This window comes from Chiroxiphia lanceolata, chromosome 15 (genome assembly GCF_009829145.1).
Source record: "Chiroxiphia lanceolata isolate bChiLan1 chromosome 15, bChiLan1.pri, whole genome shotgun sequence".
Classification (NCBI taxonomy): domain Eukaryota; kingdom Metazoa; phylum Chordata; class Aves; order Passeriformes; family Pipridae; genus Chiroxiphia; species Chiroxiphia lanceolata.
This window is the reverse complement of record NC_045651.1, coordinates 1933864-1949914: the sequence shown is the minus strand read 5'-3', so window position 1 is coordinate 1949914 and position 16051 is coordinate 1933864. Positions and strand designations below refer to the sequence as shown.

Below are 16051 nucleotides of genomic sequence, written 5' to 3'. Positions count from 1 at the left end.
CCAACAAATGCAGGTTCAGATTTTGGAGCATTAATTAATGGTATCAACCTGATGAGCGAGAAAATTAAGGCAAGATTATATAGTGGAGATGCTGATATTTCTATTTTGCATGTAATTTTCATCCCCAAACAAACTGTAGTAGCTTAGCAAACACTGGCCTACTAACATGAGACAATTACAGACACATTTAGTAAAACAGGCAACTAAATTACTTTGTAATTACACTATTAAGCCAAATCTGGGGTGAAAAGGATAAAGGATTTGTGTCCCATATAACATTACCAAAAAAAATTAAAAGCTGTGGAAAACCTAGAGAAACTTGGTAGTCTAAAGCAGGTGTTTAGGCTGATGAAGGAAAGTGATTATGAATCTCTGGGAAAGCCACACTTGAAGCTAAACTTGCAGCTATTGAAGCATAAACCACAGATAAAACTAAACAAGAACCCTGAGTTCATAACAGGAATTACCAGCACAGATGGTTTGAAAAGAGAAAGACCAAGAATTTCTGTGCCTCTGGAACAAAGAAATAAACAAGAAAGTGGAGTGTTCAGCTGGAATGAGCACGGCAATATTCCTACTGCTGAAGGAAACCACCAGGGAAGGAGGACATAAAGCTGATTTTTCCTCCCGCTGCCATGGCACGGTCTCCGTTGGGAACTCTGCCATCTCCTGTTGCAACACTGCTGGAACAAACACAGCAAATATAAATCAAGGGAGCCCCTGTGAGCACCATCAGCCACAAAGCCAGGCTGAATGGGACCAGAAGTGGGGGGAGATCCACACACAACCCAAACCATACCCACACCTTAATGCATTTATTGCACTTTTCCATTCACAACTGAAACAAATGTTTTGCATTTATACCCATGTCCCAAATATAATTAATCATGTCACTGATTACAGGATGAGCAACTGATGGAGTTCTGATCACACCTGAAATGACTTTCTTGTGTTGCAATCTCCCCTTGTCCAACTCAGGTGGAGCACCCAAACACCCCCCTGCTCTGCAGGTGCACAGTGGGTGAGGAGTCACAGACTGGGTCAGGGTGGAAGGGACCACAGTGGCTCATCTGGTCCCACCTCCCTGCTCCAGCAGGGCCATCCCAGAGCACACGGCACAGGATTATGTCCAGACAGGTCTCAAATATCCTCAGTGAGGAGACTCCACACCCTCTCTGCTCTCTCTCCAGGGCTGGGTCACTGCCCAGCAAAGAAGTTCTTCCTCCTGTCCAGCTGCAACTTCCTGGGCATCAGTTCCTGCCCGTTCCTCTTGGGCCATTGCTGGGCCCCCCGAGCAGAGCCTGCTCCAGCCTCTGCCCCCTCCCTGCAGCCCCTGACACAGCCTGGGGAGGGCCCCTCTCAGGCTCTGCTCTGGAGGCTGAACAGCCCCAGCTCCCTCAGCCTTTGCTGCTCCCAGAGCTGCTCCAGTCCCTCGATCAACTTTGTAGGAAAAGGCACAGTTTATTCGGTTTATAATCACAGGTTCAGAAATCCTTCAGCACTTCACACTACTAATGTGGTCCCTATATTTAAGGCAGGGCTCATCTCTGGGCTCAGATTGTCTTCAGAGACACCCCAAAGCTGCAGGTACAACCTGGGTCCAGCTGGCTGGAAGGGCTGTGTCCCCCTGCTTGTGCTTTCCATGGGGTGTTATCCCCCCACCCTGAGCTACAGGAGGTCACCAGGGACCTTCCCTGCTGTTGTCCCAAAACAGCCTCTTTCCCTCAGTGTGCAAGAGGCTGATCCACACACAGAGTGGAGGTATTTGATTTATTTACAATTCTGCAAAGCAAAGAGGGGCTGAGTGGCAAATCCACAAAGTCAGCAGCACCCCTACCAAAACTTTTCACTATTTATATATTTTAGCAAACACAGGCATTCGTGTTTATTGGCTGCAAGTTGTGTAGTTCTCTTATTAATTAAGTGTTCTATTTTTTATTGGTTAATAATTCTCTCACTTCTCATTGTAATTAGTCCACATGCTCAGTCTTCCTTTTCTTTTGTTTGGGTGGGTTTCTTGGGGTTGGTGGCCATGAGATGGTGGTCACAATCTCCCCCCCAGAATTACCTCTAACGCAGTCAGAGCTGATTCAGCACAATCACTGAGTTGTCTCTATTAATTTCTTCCTTATCTTGGAGGTTCTGACGGATGTCCTTGTAGCCTGCAAATTCTGCATCCTCTGTGTCCACTCTCAGTGGTACATCCTTCTTCCCAGGCTTTGTTAACCTCCCTTAGGCCTGAGACCATTGAAACGTGTCAAACCCCAAACCTTCACAGGGCAATTCCACCATCAAGTAATTTGTACTTCTAACACTTGGACATCACTTCGAGCTTGTGAGCTGCTCTGTGTTTCGCAGACTAAATGTCCCTTCTTGATAAGGCTTGAAAGTACACCAAGATCAAACACCAAAGAACAGCCCAGCCCTTCTTAAGAAAATTTTTTAACATTCCACATTTTGCAACAATATGGCAAGACCCTGTTTCACAAACCCCTTTCTGACCCCCTGTAACACTCTGGGCAAATTGTTAACTATTTCTGACTTTTGAGATGCCAGCACTGTTCACAAGGCAACTCTACCAACAAGTAATTTGTTTTTCGAACACCTGGGCATCTCTTAGAGCTTGCTGGCTGCCGTTTCACGGGTTAAATCTCCCTTCTTGCTCAGCAGGCTTGAAAGCAAACAAAGACCAAACACGAAAGAACACAATTTCTTAAGAATTTCTTTTTAATAGTCCGCATTTTGCAAGACCACGACAGCCGCCCTCGGGGCCCGCTCCGGCCGCGCCCTCACGGCCCCTCAGCGCGGGCCTCCCGGGGGCGGGGGGCGCTGTGTGCCCGCCATGGCGGCGGGGCCGCTCTGGCCCCGCTCTGTGCCCGCCCGCCGCCCATGGCCCCGCCGCGGCCCCGCCGCCCTCACCCGCCGCTCGGCGCCGGCCCCGCGCGGCCCCCGCGCTCCCTGTAGCCCCCCGCGCCGTCCCCCCGGCCGCTCCCCGGTCTCTATGCCCTCGGCGGGGCGGCGGGCGCGATGTGGCGGCTGCTGCTGGGCCGAAGCTGGGGCCGCTGCGGGCCGACCCCCGCCCGGCCCGCCTGCGCCCCCGGGCTGGGCCAGGGCCGCGGGCACAGCCCCGAGCGGTGAGTGCGCGCCCTGCCCGCGGCTGGGGGGCCCCGCGCCGCAGCCCGGCCTCACGGGGCCCGTGTTTGTGGTTGTTCCAGGGCGCCCGCGTGTGAGGATGGCCCGGAGCGAGGAGAGAGGCGGCAGCCGCTGCCCCGCCTGGTGCCCCGCTACTCCGTGCTGGAGGCTGTCACCTGGGTGAGGAGCGCGCCCTGTCCCTGCCGGGGACACCCCGGGGGTGGGAGCCCCGAAACAGAGCCGGGAACGAGGGGCTGGGTGGAAGCGGGCCGGGAAGAGGGATCGGGGCTGTTTTCCGTGATTCTGTGTGTGGTTCTGTGCAGGGAGCGCTGGGCGCGCTGCTCCTGCAGCTCGTCAGGCAGGTGGCGTGGCTGAGGTCGCTGCCGGACACCCGGAGGGAGCGGAGGTGTCCCTGGCTGTCCCCGCTGCCCCCCCAGCACACAGGTCAGCTCCGGCCCGGGGGGTCGTGGGAGGCAGGGTGGGGTAGGGCTTGTGCCTCGTGGTGTGTTAACTAAGGCTCGGAGGGAGCCGGGAGAGGCTGACAGATTTCAGGCTCTCTGGGAGGAGTGAGGGCTGGTATCTGCCGGGGGAACCTCTGCTTCTTAACGATTTGATGCAATCCCACTTTGTTTATCCTTTTGTTAATCCCTTACCTTTGTTTTCCGCCCTGAATTCCTCTCCATGAACTCTCCTCCTGCTTGGCTGTGAGAAGGACACTAAGTAGATCGGTGTTGTCGCCTAAAACGGACAGGTTTTGTGCTCTGTGTTACAGTGGTGACTGAAGCCTCAACCAGCTGTCCCAGTGAGCAGTCGGGGTCCCAGTTCCTGCAGAAAGCAGTTCCAGAGGCCACAGCAGAGAATTCATCCTCAGGCATCCCCTCAGGGCAAGGAGAGAGCCAGCCGTGGGCAGAAGTAGGTATGTGCAATGTGCTGCAGGGCAGGGTACTTGTGGCAGGAGGATTTTGGAGTTTCCCCAAGGCAAAGCTCGAAGCCAAAGGAGTGTGTAGCCACTTATTGACCCTTGAGGAGATAGGTGAGAGTGGGAACACAGAATTTCAGAGAGATGATTCAGGAGTCCAGAGACAGGAAGAAAAAGTTCTCCTGAAGGCAGTGACAAGCCTGTGCTGTAGCTGCAGGTGACAACGGCTTTACCTACACTGCTCTGCCTTAGTGGCCTGATTTTAGCTCCAGTTCTGTCCACTTATTATTGTGGACAGATGTCTGCAGCCAGAAGGATTCAGGAGGATACTGCACCACTGATCTGGGAGACTTGTGTACATGGTGTGAAACTAAAGGAATTATTTCCTTCCTGCAAGATGAGGATGTATCTCTGAGTGCTTATGCTGTAGATAAGACAGTGGAAGGCGGTATCAAAGACATTATTAAAATGAGTTTTATAAAAATAGAAAGATATACTCCCAACAAAATTGAAGTGTGTCCTACATAGGAAATTCAAAGTCACACCAAGGGAGATCAGATGAGACCTACAGTAGGGCTACTCACTAGATATATAAATACTAATGATGGCCTCAGGAAAGTTGTTAGAAGCAGGAAGGCTGCTGGAGCAGGTAAAAACGGGGACAACACATGATCATGGTGTAGAAGAGGCACATAAGAAAACCAGCCAGGAATGTTGGCTAAATCGTAGAATCACAGAAGGGTTTGGGTTGGAAGGGACCTGAAAGACCATCTCATTCCATCCCCCTGCCATGGGCAGGGACACCTCCCACTAGCCCAGGTTGCTCCAAGCCCCATCCAGCCTGGCCTTGGACACTTCCAGGGATCCAGGGCTTCTCTGGGCAACCTGTGCCAGGGCCTCCCCACCCTCAGAAGGAGGAATTTAAATAATGAAGGTGCTGCAGAAAAGGTCAGAGGTGTTCCCCATTTTTTTGTTTTCTTTCATAATTTTGGCTTTCTTCTGTGCTCATTTAAGCTCTTGCCCATCTCTGCTTATCAAACCTTTCACCTGCCAGAGGTTACCATTCCCATCAGTTGGCAAATGGAGCATTTTGTTTCCATGTCTCCTAATTAACTCCAGGAAAACAGCCAGGTTAATTTACCTAAACTGCCAATTAGGCTGTTTAACCCATCTGCTTTTGCCTGGAGCAGATTAAGAAGCACTCAGACACTGCCAGGTGACTGGACACGGACCTCTGGGAGGAGTGGTGGGAAGAAGTGGAGACAGCAATGCCCTCGCTTGGCACAGCTGAACATTCCAGAGTGAATGTGTGTCTGACAAACAGTTTCCTGCTGAGAGTCAATAGGAAGAGCTTTTAGGCAAACTGATAAATTGAACAGTGACAAGTCACTAAGGCCACGTGGTCTTTGTTCAGATGTTCTTCAGAAGCTGTGAAATGGCTGAGCCTCCAATGATGATCTGTAATCCTGTGCTCAAATCTGCTCCATGAGCAGAGGAATGAGCACTGACAGATTGGACTCGGGCTTTTAAAAAGAGGTGGGTGTGTGTTTGTTTGAGCCACAGAACTGCAGAAAAGGTAATTCTAATTTGATGGAAAATCTGATAGGGAGTAGAGGTGTCAGATACCAGGATGAGATAGATACCTATGATGTGCTGAATCAAAGATTTTGGAAGGATTTAGGAAGCCATTTCTCAGGCCAACTTGTTTCACTGCAGAGACTTAAGAGAGTTGTAAATCTATTAAGAGTTCTTTGGAGAAGTCAACAGGCATGTGGAGCAAGATTATCCAGCTTTTAGCTTTCTGAAAATGTTTCAGACAGGACCTAAACCAAAACTACCTGGAGAATTCAAGCTGATGTATGGGAACACAGAGGGGCTGCTCTTGAGCTTGTAACTCCTAAAAGCACAAGGAATAGTTTTCACCATGCAGAGCTGTTCCTGGTGGATTCCCCACAGTCCTTTGTTGAAACCTGTTCTGTTCAGCACAGTCAGCAGTGATTTGGAAAAAGGAGGTGACAAGTGAGGCGACAGAAGCAGCAACTGGTACAGAATTATTCAGCACAGTCAAATGTGAAAGTCACAGCAAAAGACTGCACTAGAACTAAACCCAGGGTAATCCCAAGGGAGATTAAATGAGTGTACACAGGGGAGTGTGCTGTAAATACACGTGCAGAATGAGGAGTGTCAAATTAATAATTGTGTTGCAGAGGGAACATTTGAAGATGTGCTTTTGATAAGGTTAAGTCAGTGCTCGGCAGCAGTGAGGCCAATTAAATGTTAATTATGGTAAAGGAAGGAGCTGAGGACAAGGCAGTGTCGTGGGTTTGTGTGATACAGCCACGTCTTGAACACTTAAAGAAAAGACACTGAAAAACAGGGACAAAATTGGCAGAGAAAAGAGTGACAAGGAGACAATTACATCCAAATAGAGACTGACTCTTCAGCTTAAAAAAAAGAAGTGGCAAAGGGTGTGTTTGCTGGTGCTCTGTGAAACTAAAAGCATTGAGAGAAAGTGAATGGGAACAATATTTTTCATAATCCACACAGTAATAGCAGCACAGAAGTGGACAGCTAGCAAGTTGGAAAAAAGCAAAAGGCCAGTGCACAGGTAAATTGTGGAAGTCATTGCTACAGGCCAAAATACAAGTGGGTTCCAAGAAGTGATTAGGTAAAATTGCACCTTCAAATTAGACTTAATTGGTCCAGCCAAACCTCCTGCTCAGATCACAGAACAGCTGATTGCTGGAAAGTTCTGCCAGGGAGAGCGTGACTTTATAATCCCTGTTCCTTACCCTTTCTGCCCAAGCAGCTCCAACTGTCAGTTGTCAGAGATAATATATGTCAGAAATAATTTGATTTTGCTCAATACATAAGTCCTCAGGTTCCATTGCACATTATGCTGTGCACCCATTTTGTGGGAATTTATTGAGAGAAGTCAGGGTGAAGAGATTTTGTAATTTGCACTGAAGAGCCTGAAAAATTGCATAGTTTTGTCATGTGAGAAGTCCTGTGAGTCTTTCCATGCAAAGCGATCCCTTTCTCTCAGAATATGTTTTGCTTTCTACAGGAAAATGTAACCAAGGTATAGGATTTTTTTTTTCCTGGTGTTTAGCTCCTGAAAAGGATGAGGCTGGCAAAGCCAGAGTGTGGCAGGAAGCTGGGGAGAGCAGAAGGAGGGGAAGGACAGACGCCTGGCAGATGACGCAGAGGAATCTGGTGGCAGAGCCTTGCCATGAGAGAACAGACCTCAGAACTCTCAGTGGAGCAGAATGTACCTTCCTTGCCCCAGTTTGCTGTTGCCAGCAATGGCAAAGGATCTTCTGCAGAGAATTCCATGTCCTTCCCCTTTCTCTCAGGGTTTCAGTTCATTTCCAGACCTGCTGGTGCTGCTCTCCATGTGCAGAGACAATCTGCTGTTGCTGTCACTACCTCCAGGAGCAAAGATCTGGGGTTGGATCCCAACATTCCAGCCTTGCAGATGAGCCATTCCAGTTTTAATGTAACAAAGTGCCATAGAATTTATTGCTTCAGTGTGTTTTAAAAGAAAACTTTGGGAAATTAACTTAAAAGTTGCTTTAAATAACAGTCTGGCTATTGCTATCAGCAAGTCCTCAGCTGTATGTTTACATCCTTTTTTTTTTTCATGCAATTCCTGCCTCACTTGAAGCCTTTTTGCTGGAAGTTAAAGGCACAGAGTGAGCAAGCAGGTGATTACAGCCAGTCTCAGTGTTAGAGCAGCTGAATGCTGCCCTGGGGAGTTGTATTTTACCCCTGGCAGAACTGTAAAATTCGTTATTTCAATTCCGAGATTACAGACATTGCAAAAGTGTGTTTTCATTTCAAAGCACAATGAAACCAATTGGAAACACTGAAATTTTCCATGAGGCAGAAATGCTGGATTTTGTCCAGCTCTTGTTGTGACTTCATTCTCATGAAGCCTTTGGATGTTTTGGGATGAGCAATCTAGAACTGTCTCTGAGAAGATTATTAATTCCTCATTTGGAGCTAGATGTGAGCAACATTTCATTAGTCCAGGATGAACAGTGGGGAAAGACAAAAATATTTATTAACTGTTGAATGTGTGAGCGTTGGGCATCCAGAACACTAAAAACAGGATGTGTTACATCATAGCATATGTTTGTAGAAGTAGAAATCAAGTTGCACAGAAAATTCCAGCTGTTGAATTCCCAGCTTTTGCACCTCCAACCTGAAGAATAATTTAGCGTGGTCCTGTGTGAACAGTATAGCAGTGGGTTTGTTCAAAGGCTGGGAAGTTCTGCTGGAAGCTTGAGAAATAAGAAACAGTTGGGTGAACTTGTATTAACTATTGCCAGGTTGAAGTTTAATTCAGCTGGTTGTCTCATTCTGCTGAAGGGATTCTTTGCTGCTGGGGGTGTTCTTGAAGAGTTTTGATTTGAGGCTTGCCCAGCCTCAGAGGTGAGTCCTGAGGGAATTCAGGCACAGGTTGCCCAGAGAAGCTGTGGCTGCCCCATCCCTGGAAGTGTCCAAGGCCAGGTTGGACGGGGCTTGGAGCCATCTGGGCTAGTGGAAGGTGTCCCTGCCCATGGCAGGGGGTGGAACGAGATGATATTTCAAGTCCCTTCCAACCCAAACCAGTCTGGGATCCTTCAGGAGATGGGGCTGGGTGTCAGGATCAGTTGGTTCCTGTGTTTTCTTCCAAATGCTCTCTGGGAGGGGTGACCCTGCTCTGGGGAGATCACTGGGGTTTGAGTGAGGAGTGGTTTCCAGTGGGAGAGGGGAACAAGGTGGTTCTGCAAGCTGACAGAATTCAGAATTAGTGGCTGTTTATTTTTCATGGTTTAATGGTTTGTCCAAATTACAGCATGCTTTCCTCTGATTTAGGAGTAGATATCTGTGCAAAATGTAAGGTTTCCTAAAAGCATGGAGGTACTAATGTTGTTTAAACAAGTACTGGGAGAATTCTTAAACAGACAGATTTTTTTTCATGGGATTTGCAGTTGTATATGTGGCAAAAACCCAAATTACATCACGAGGGAGATACCTGCACAAGAGATAGAGCCTTGCAGTGAGGAAGATCAGATAATTTGGTGCCTGATCTGAAAATAAATGGAAAGCACAACTAATAAATTCACAGATTATGCTACTTTTGGTGGAATGATGCATAGAAATCGTGTTTGCCAGAGCGATGTTGCCTGTTGGGTGAGTGGGGCTTGTTCAGATAAAATACATTTTAATACAGCCAGAGGGGAATTGTTTGTCTGAGAATAATGAGGCTGCAGCTGGCACAGAGGCCACAGCTTCCTGCACATTGTGACATGGTCCAGGCACTGCAGGGAGCAGTCCTGCCTGTTGCACCCCTCATTCCTGCTGCTGTGCTGGCACAAGTGCTTGAGTAGCCAAATAGTGCCAGGAATTAAGGAATCAGGCCCTAAAAGGACATTTTTTTTGCTTGTGTTGGCTCCCTGCTCTGCAGCTGCACAGTTTGAGAGGGGACAGGAGGGTGTGGGGAGGGCACAGCTCGTGTGAGCAGCTCTGGCTCAGAGTGATCCAGGGTCCAGCACCTGGTGTTAAATGTCCAGTGGGATCCAGGGGGGTTGGGGATTCAGGTTAAAAATACTTGGCCTTGCCCGTGCTCTGTGTGGAGGTCACTGTCCTCTGAGAGGAGCTGGAGTAAATGCCTGTGTAATCACTGCCAGCACAATTCTGTGCCCAACAAGGTGGCTTAGCTTGTGCTGGAGATGCCTCTGTTAGATAATTCTGATTGAAACTGGGCAGACAGTGGCTGGACACGTGGTTGTACCAGTGTATCTGAACTGATAGAGCCCTGAGCTGGGGGGGGATAGGGGGGTGATAACCAGAGCCTGCATCTGATGCAGCCAGATAATGTGTCTGATCATCCCCCTGCATCCCCTGGGAAGAAATTACCTGGGAAAGGAGGTAAGGAGGCAGGAACCTCAGCTGAGATGCCCTGGGCATCACAATGGGGTTCCAGTGGGGATTGGAGCACAGTTCTGATCCGTGCAAACCAGGCAGCTAGGAATTTGCATGTCCCCCTGTGACACTAGTGAGAGGGTCTGTACTTCAGTAACAATGCTCAAAATTCAGGAATAGCGGCAGAAAGTCATAAAATTAATCAACTCTGGCAGAAAAGTACTGCAGTTAAAAGACATGAACTGCACAGACTGTTTAGAATCACAGACAGGAATCAAGAGGGGTTGATTAGTCGTGTCAGGGCTTTCAAAAGGAGGAATTGGCTTTTTAGTAAAGAGGAGAAAAAAACCTAGAAGAGCCAGTGCCTGGGAGCAGAAACCAGTTGTATTTTAATTTGAAAGGAAGCACAGAGGTTTGAAGCAGCAATTGGAAGTTAGTGGAACACACTTTTAGAAGAAAGGGGAGATCCTCAACCTTTTGGTGTCTTCAGACCAAAGCCAGGGCCTTTCTGGAGGAGCTCTGTAACCAGCTGCAGCCACAGGGCTGGATTCCTGTGGCACGTGGTTGCTTTGCTCCAAAGGTCAGATCGGTTGGTGTTCTCTCTTTTTTAATGTCCCTGACTGATGGGAGATCAGTTCTTCAGGAAAGACCTATGGAATAGAGAGGATGAGAAGAGGCAAAGATGCAGCACTGCTTAACCTTGCTTTTTTTATCCTGTATTTGTTTTTTTTATGTAGGGGAGTTCCAAATCCCTGCAAGCTCCAGTGTGGGGCCGCTACTCCACAGTGCAAAGGTATTGTTTCATTGTTCACACCCTCTGCACCCTTCCTGCAGGAAAAAATCCCAAGGCCACCCCAAGCACAGCCTGAGCAATACACTCACAAACATGACTGTTTTCTGGAAAAAGAAAGGGAGATGTGATATGCTGCCCTCTGCTTCAGCCAGAGCAAAGTTCCAGGAACTGCACTCTGGCATCCCCATCCTTTCAAGTATCTGTGTAAAAGGGCTGCTGGTGGTGAACCACTGAAGGAAATTGGAGAAAACCACCAAACAAACAAACAAACAAATAAAAAAAAAAACACCCCCAAAAAAAACTAATTCAGCAGCACCAGTCTGTGCTCGTGTATTTGCATTTTGATGCAATCTTTCACTAGGTGTTCCTGTGCTGTTCCTATTTTGGTTTTTACCAGACAACCCAGGACTGGAGAAGGTGGTGTCATTCCAAACACTGCAAATCAGGGCCGGCTCTTGTCTGTTGTAGAGGGGCTTGAAGAGTGTGCATCATCTTGAGATCACAAGGCCATAGATTATGTTATTGTTCTTGTGATTAAACCTGCTAATTCCTTGCAATTCACAGTCTTAGATGCAGATAATTCCCTGTTTTAATCAGTCAGCTGAACAATTGCTCAAGGACACTGGGAGCAGAGCAGAGGTAAATTTAGCATTTAGCAGAGTAGGTTCCTGAAAAAGGCACCAAAAAGGCTTTTCCTTGATCTGCTGAGGGGGTGAGGGTGGATGTGCCCGTGCTGGGAGGTGCCAGTGGTGCAGGGCTGCAGGAAGGGCCTGGAGCAGGGAGGGGAGCCCCGAGTGCTGGCTCAGCAGAGGGGCTGTGGTGCTGAGGGGCAGTTCCTGTGCAGTGAGCGCTGCTGCCACTCGATGGCACTCGGGGTGTGCGAGCTGCGGGCCCGGCTGAGCCTCCTCCCACCTCCCGGGGCCGTGCTGGAGGGAAACACGCTGTTCATTGTCTCTGCCGAGCAGGGTTGCATCCCTGTGCAGTGTTCAGGAGGGCTGGGCTCGGCTGGAACTGGGGAAAGCACGGACAGGTATTGTGAGCGTGTGTTGGCAGGGACTGTGCTGTGGGCATGATGTGGGAGAGGGAACAAGGGGTAAGGTTAATTTTGGAGGGGGAAGTTATCACAGAACAAATGTCCTGAGTTGGAAGGGATCCACAAGGATCATGGAGTCCAAAACCTGGCCCTGCACAGACACCCCAACAATCCCACCCTGTCCCTGAGAGCGTCCAAATGCTCCTGGACCTCTGGCAGCCTTGGGGCTGCCCTGGGGAGCCTGGTCAGTGCCCAACCAGCCTCTGGGGGAAAAACCTTTTGCTGAGATCCAACCTAATCCTGCCCTGACACAGCTCCAGCCGTTCCCTCCATCCTGTCCCTGCTCACACAGAGCAGAGATCGGAGCTGCCCCTCCTGAGGAAGCTGCAGACTGCAATGAGTAGGATCAGGTATTTGCTGAATTCTGAAAGATCTGATGATGTCCGTGAGGCTGCACCAAGCTCCCTGGCCAGAGGGGAGGTGAGCAGTGTCCATACAGCTTCCCTAGGTAGATGGCTGTGTAGGACAGGGAGATGTCTTTTGTGGACACATGACACCAGATGACATCACCCCCCTGGTAACTGTAATACAGCACAAACAGCTCTCACTGCTCTGTTTCCAAGCAAGAATCTCCTGTAGGGTTGATATGATATTGGTGCCTTAACAGCTCTCTTCTTTGACTCCTCAGGGTGACCCAGCTCAGCGAGGGCATTTAGAGGAAGCCGCTTTCCAATTGCAGCAGATTTTCCGGATTGATATTTCCATTGCCTTGAATATCCTCGGTAATGTGGACTTGGGTTTGTTTTGCCCTTAAACCACAGGTTTCTCATTTTGGAGGACCTCCAAAGCGTTGCAGGTCTTGTGTGAAGGCAGAGATGGCATATACCCAAGCTGAAGCCTCCTTTCAGCAATTTTAACTGTGCTCCAAGAGATTTACTGCCCTATGTCCCATCCTGCCACCAGATTTATATCAGCATATTTCAATCCAGGCTTGGTTGAAGCCTGCACTCTTGTCCTGACATCTGTAGTGGGAAATTAAGCCATCTCTGTCTTTTTTGCAACACAAGATGTCACATCCTCGTATCCTTTTTTTATTGTATGAGCTCATGGTCTTTCTGGCAAGCTGGAAAAGCAATTGCAGAATTGCAACTCTTAAGAAAGGCTGAGGGGAGATGCAGTGATCTAAGTCCCTGTCCCTATATACAGCACTAGTTGCAGCCCTGAAGAGCAGTGTGAGCCATACGCTGTGTTAGCCCATGATCCCTCTTTGGAACGAGGCTGGAAAAATCCCTAAAATGCAGTGTTGCTGTTTTTCTTGTGGAAATTGTGGAGTGAGGATTCTTGAGCCAGCTGGAAGTGGCCCAGAGCCCTTGGCACGAGCCAAGGAAGGCTCAGTGGCTGAGGGGGAGGTTGCTGCCTTCGGGGCTAAGTTGTGGCCGTTGCGTTTGCCCTGTTGTGACGTTGTGTTCTCCTCAGGGATCGAGAGCATGAGGGCAGGGCACTGCAGGACAGGCTTCACCTGCTTCAAACTGGCTGCTGATCGAGGCTACAGCAAAGCCCAGTTCAACGTGGGCCTGTGCTATGAGCATGGCAGAGGCACAGAGAAAGACCTGGAAAAGGTATCCATGGCTTGTGGGGTTGTGTGTGTGCGGCACAGATCAGGAGAGTGGTCTCTGTTGGGTGCTCAGGAGCTTTTTCCTTTGAATGGGTGTGACAGTCATGGAATATCCTGAGCTGGAAGGAACCCACAAGGATCAAGTCCAACCCCTGGCCCTGCATGGACACCCCAACAATCCCACCCTGTCCCTGACAGCGTTGTCCAAACACTCCTTGAGCTCTCTCAGCCCTGGGGCCATGACCATGACTCTGGGGAGCCCGTTCCAGTGCCCAGGCTCTGAAGACTTAGTAGAAACTGCTGGAAATAATATAAATTGTGGGTTTGCAGAACTGACTTCAGTGCCATCGATCTCCTCAGGGATGTGCTCTGAGATCCCCTTTCCCACAGCTTCTGAGGGCTTCTCCAGGTGCACAGGCTGTGCCACCAGCACCCAGGAGGGCACCAAGGAGAAACCTGTCATGTTACTGTATTTAAGACACCACTGCACATCCGAGGGCTTCCTAAATCTCCAGTTTGGGAATGGTAACTACAGCCTGCCACCTAGTGCAGGCTGGCTGCAGCCAGCAGCTGCTGGAGCTGGGAAGAGCTGCAGAAGCAGCTTCTTTTGAGTAATTGTTGGCCCAGTGCCACCCCCTTCAAGTTGGGGAGGTTTGAGTAGAGCAGGCAGGGTGGTTCCAGGGCTCTGGGGCAGTCACAGCCCCCTGTCTGGTTTAACCAAGCTGCCGTTCCTCAGCAGGGAGGGGTGGGAGAGCTGTGGGGGGGGAACCATGTGCAGCTTATGATGGATCTAAACAGGAGTTAAGCTTGACCTGCCCAGAGAGGGGTCACATCATGTTGCAGGGCATGTATTACCTGGCTCCCACGGGTGTGTTTCTCTCTTTGCAGGCAGCTCTTTATTACTGCCACGCTGCCAGCAGCTGCCACCCCATGGCCCAGTACCGCTATGGGAGGTACCTCCTGCAGCACAGCCCTGGCCAGCAGTGGGACAGGCTCCAGAGGGCCCTGACATTCCTGGAGGGAGCAGCAACGGCTGGGATCACAGAGGTCAGTGTCTGCAGCCTGGGGGGTCACAGGAGAGAGCCAGCAGAGAACCCTGACTGAAGGGCTTGAGCCACAGGACATCCTAGAAAGTATCGTTTGTGGGACTAGAAGCAAAATTCTTCCAACGTGCTTATCCCTGCTCACAGCAGGGGGGCTGGAACTAGGTGATCTTTAAGGTCCCATCTAACCCAAACCATTCTGTGATTCTCTGATTATATATTTGTATTCCTGACAGTGTCTGGGAGACAGCCCTGCGTGCACATGGGAACTGGGAATCAGCTGTATCAGCACACTGAATGTCTGTTTTTAATGTGGCTCTTAGCTCAGAGCCCTGGCTTAAGAGAACTGACCTACAGTTGAAAACATAGCTCAGTGTTCCATCTCCTCTCAATTCCAAGTGTTGCTTTGCTGGAGGAACTTCCACGAAATGCTTGAAGTGAGAACAGATCCTCATTTTGTAGCTGTGACTTTGGCAATGACTCATCCCTGTGGATCTGTGTACCCTGCCCTCCTTTCCCTCTCTCCAGGAGATGCATTTAGGCCCATGTGCCATCTTCTGCTGGGAGTGCCAGTCGTGCTGGCAGTGCCTGTGCCTCCTGTGCCACCCTGTTCCAGGAAGTGCATCTGCTGGATCTCATGGACAGCTCACGAGTCGGAGCCATTCCCTGGCTCTGCCTCCCACAGTGCAGTTTGAAAGGATATTCTGGTTTTTACAGTGTTGGGATGGTGATGAGAACTGTGTGTGTGGTGGACTTGATAGATAAATGGGATTTCTTTGTGCGTTTACCATGTGACTGATTTTTCCTAGGACAGCCCCCCTTCTTCCAACAGGCTCTGCAGCAAGCAGGGTGCTTGGGACACTTGTCTTGCCACAGCATTTGAGCAACTTGCAAAATCAGCAACGGAACTGGAGTAATTAAGGGGAAAAAAGCTGGCTGATCTGTACCCTGTGTGGTTTTGTTGCAGGCACAGGCTTATCTTGGAGTGTTCTACATGAGGGGGCTGCAGCCCCAGGAAAAGAGGGGTCTGAAGTACCTGCTGCTGGCAGCAAACAGTGGTGTAAGTAATCCCTCTGTAAACTCTGATTGTCCTCAGTTTGGGATTGTTTCAGGTTACAGGTGGCAGATTCCAGGGCTTCTTGGAAATGGGAGCGAGTGTCAGGATTTTACTGCACAGTGTGAAAGGACAGAGGGGAGTCTTGGTGCATCTTGGAGAGGAAACAGGCCCCAGGCACAGACCCTACAAAGCATGAAGGTAAAGACAGCCCTGTTGGAGTTCTTAAAGCACCTGCTTGTATCCATCCAGCAGAATGGGACATGTTTCCCATTATGGAGCATCTGCACCCTCTTCAGTCAAAATCTTTCATTACTTCATCATTTTTAGAACTTCGTTGTGTTTGTCTCAAATCTGTTCTTCAAAATTGGCCCATTGTTTCTTGCCTTCTGTAGAGAGGATGAAAGGACTATTTCTGGATTCATTTTTTTCTTCAGGGACCTTTAACATACTTAAATACTTGACTCTCCTTTCACCCTCTCCCATTATTGCAGTTTCTCCTCACAGGTCATGTTGTCTAAATCTCCAACAATTATCTTGCTTCCACTT

The 16051-nt window shown here is 49.4% G+C and overlaps 1 protein-coding gene and 1 long non-coding RNA gene across 2 annotated transcripts in view; one reads left to right on the top strand and one right to left on the bottom strand.

Annotated features, from left to right (window-relative positions):
• LOC116794259 overlaps window positions 1–4082 on the bottom strand; it is a 42056-nt gene extending 37974 nt beyond the window's left edge. The window contains exon 1 of the long non-coding RNA XR_004359737.1: window positions 3786–4082. This is a non-coding gene — a long non-coding RNA (uncharacterized LOC116794259). The remainder of the gene's footprint in view (window positions 1–3785) is intronic.
• DELE1 (DAP3 binding cell death enhancer 1) overlaps window positions 2955–16051 on the top strand; it is a 22573-nt gene continuing 9476 nt past the window's right edge. The window contains exons 1-9 of the mRNA XM_032702805.1: window positions 2955–3134; window positions 3216–3312; window positions 3456–3576; window positions 3905–4048; window positions 10702–10757; window positions 12479–12572; window positions 13267–13409; window positions 14294–14452; window positions 15416–15508. Coding sequence (XP_032558696.1) covers window positions 3028–3134; window positions 3216–3312; window positions 3456–3576; window positions 3905–4048; window positions 10702–10757; window positions 12479–12572; window positions 13267–13409; window positions 14294–14452; window positions 15416–15508 — 1014 coding nt within the window. The 5' untranslated portion in view covers window positions 2955–3027. The remainder of the gene's footprint in view (window positions 3135–3215; window positions 3313–3455; window positions 3577–3904; window positions 4049–10701; window positions 10758–12478; window positions 12573–13266; window positions 13410–14293; window positions 14453–15415; window positions 15509–16051) is intronic.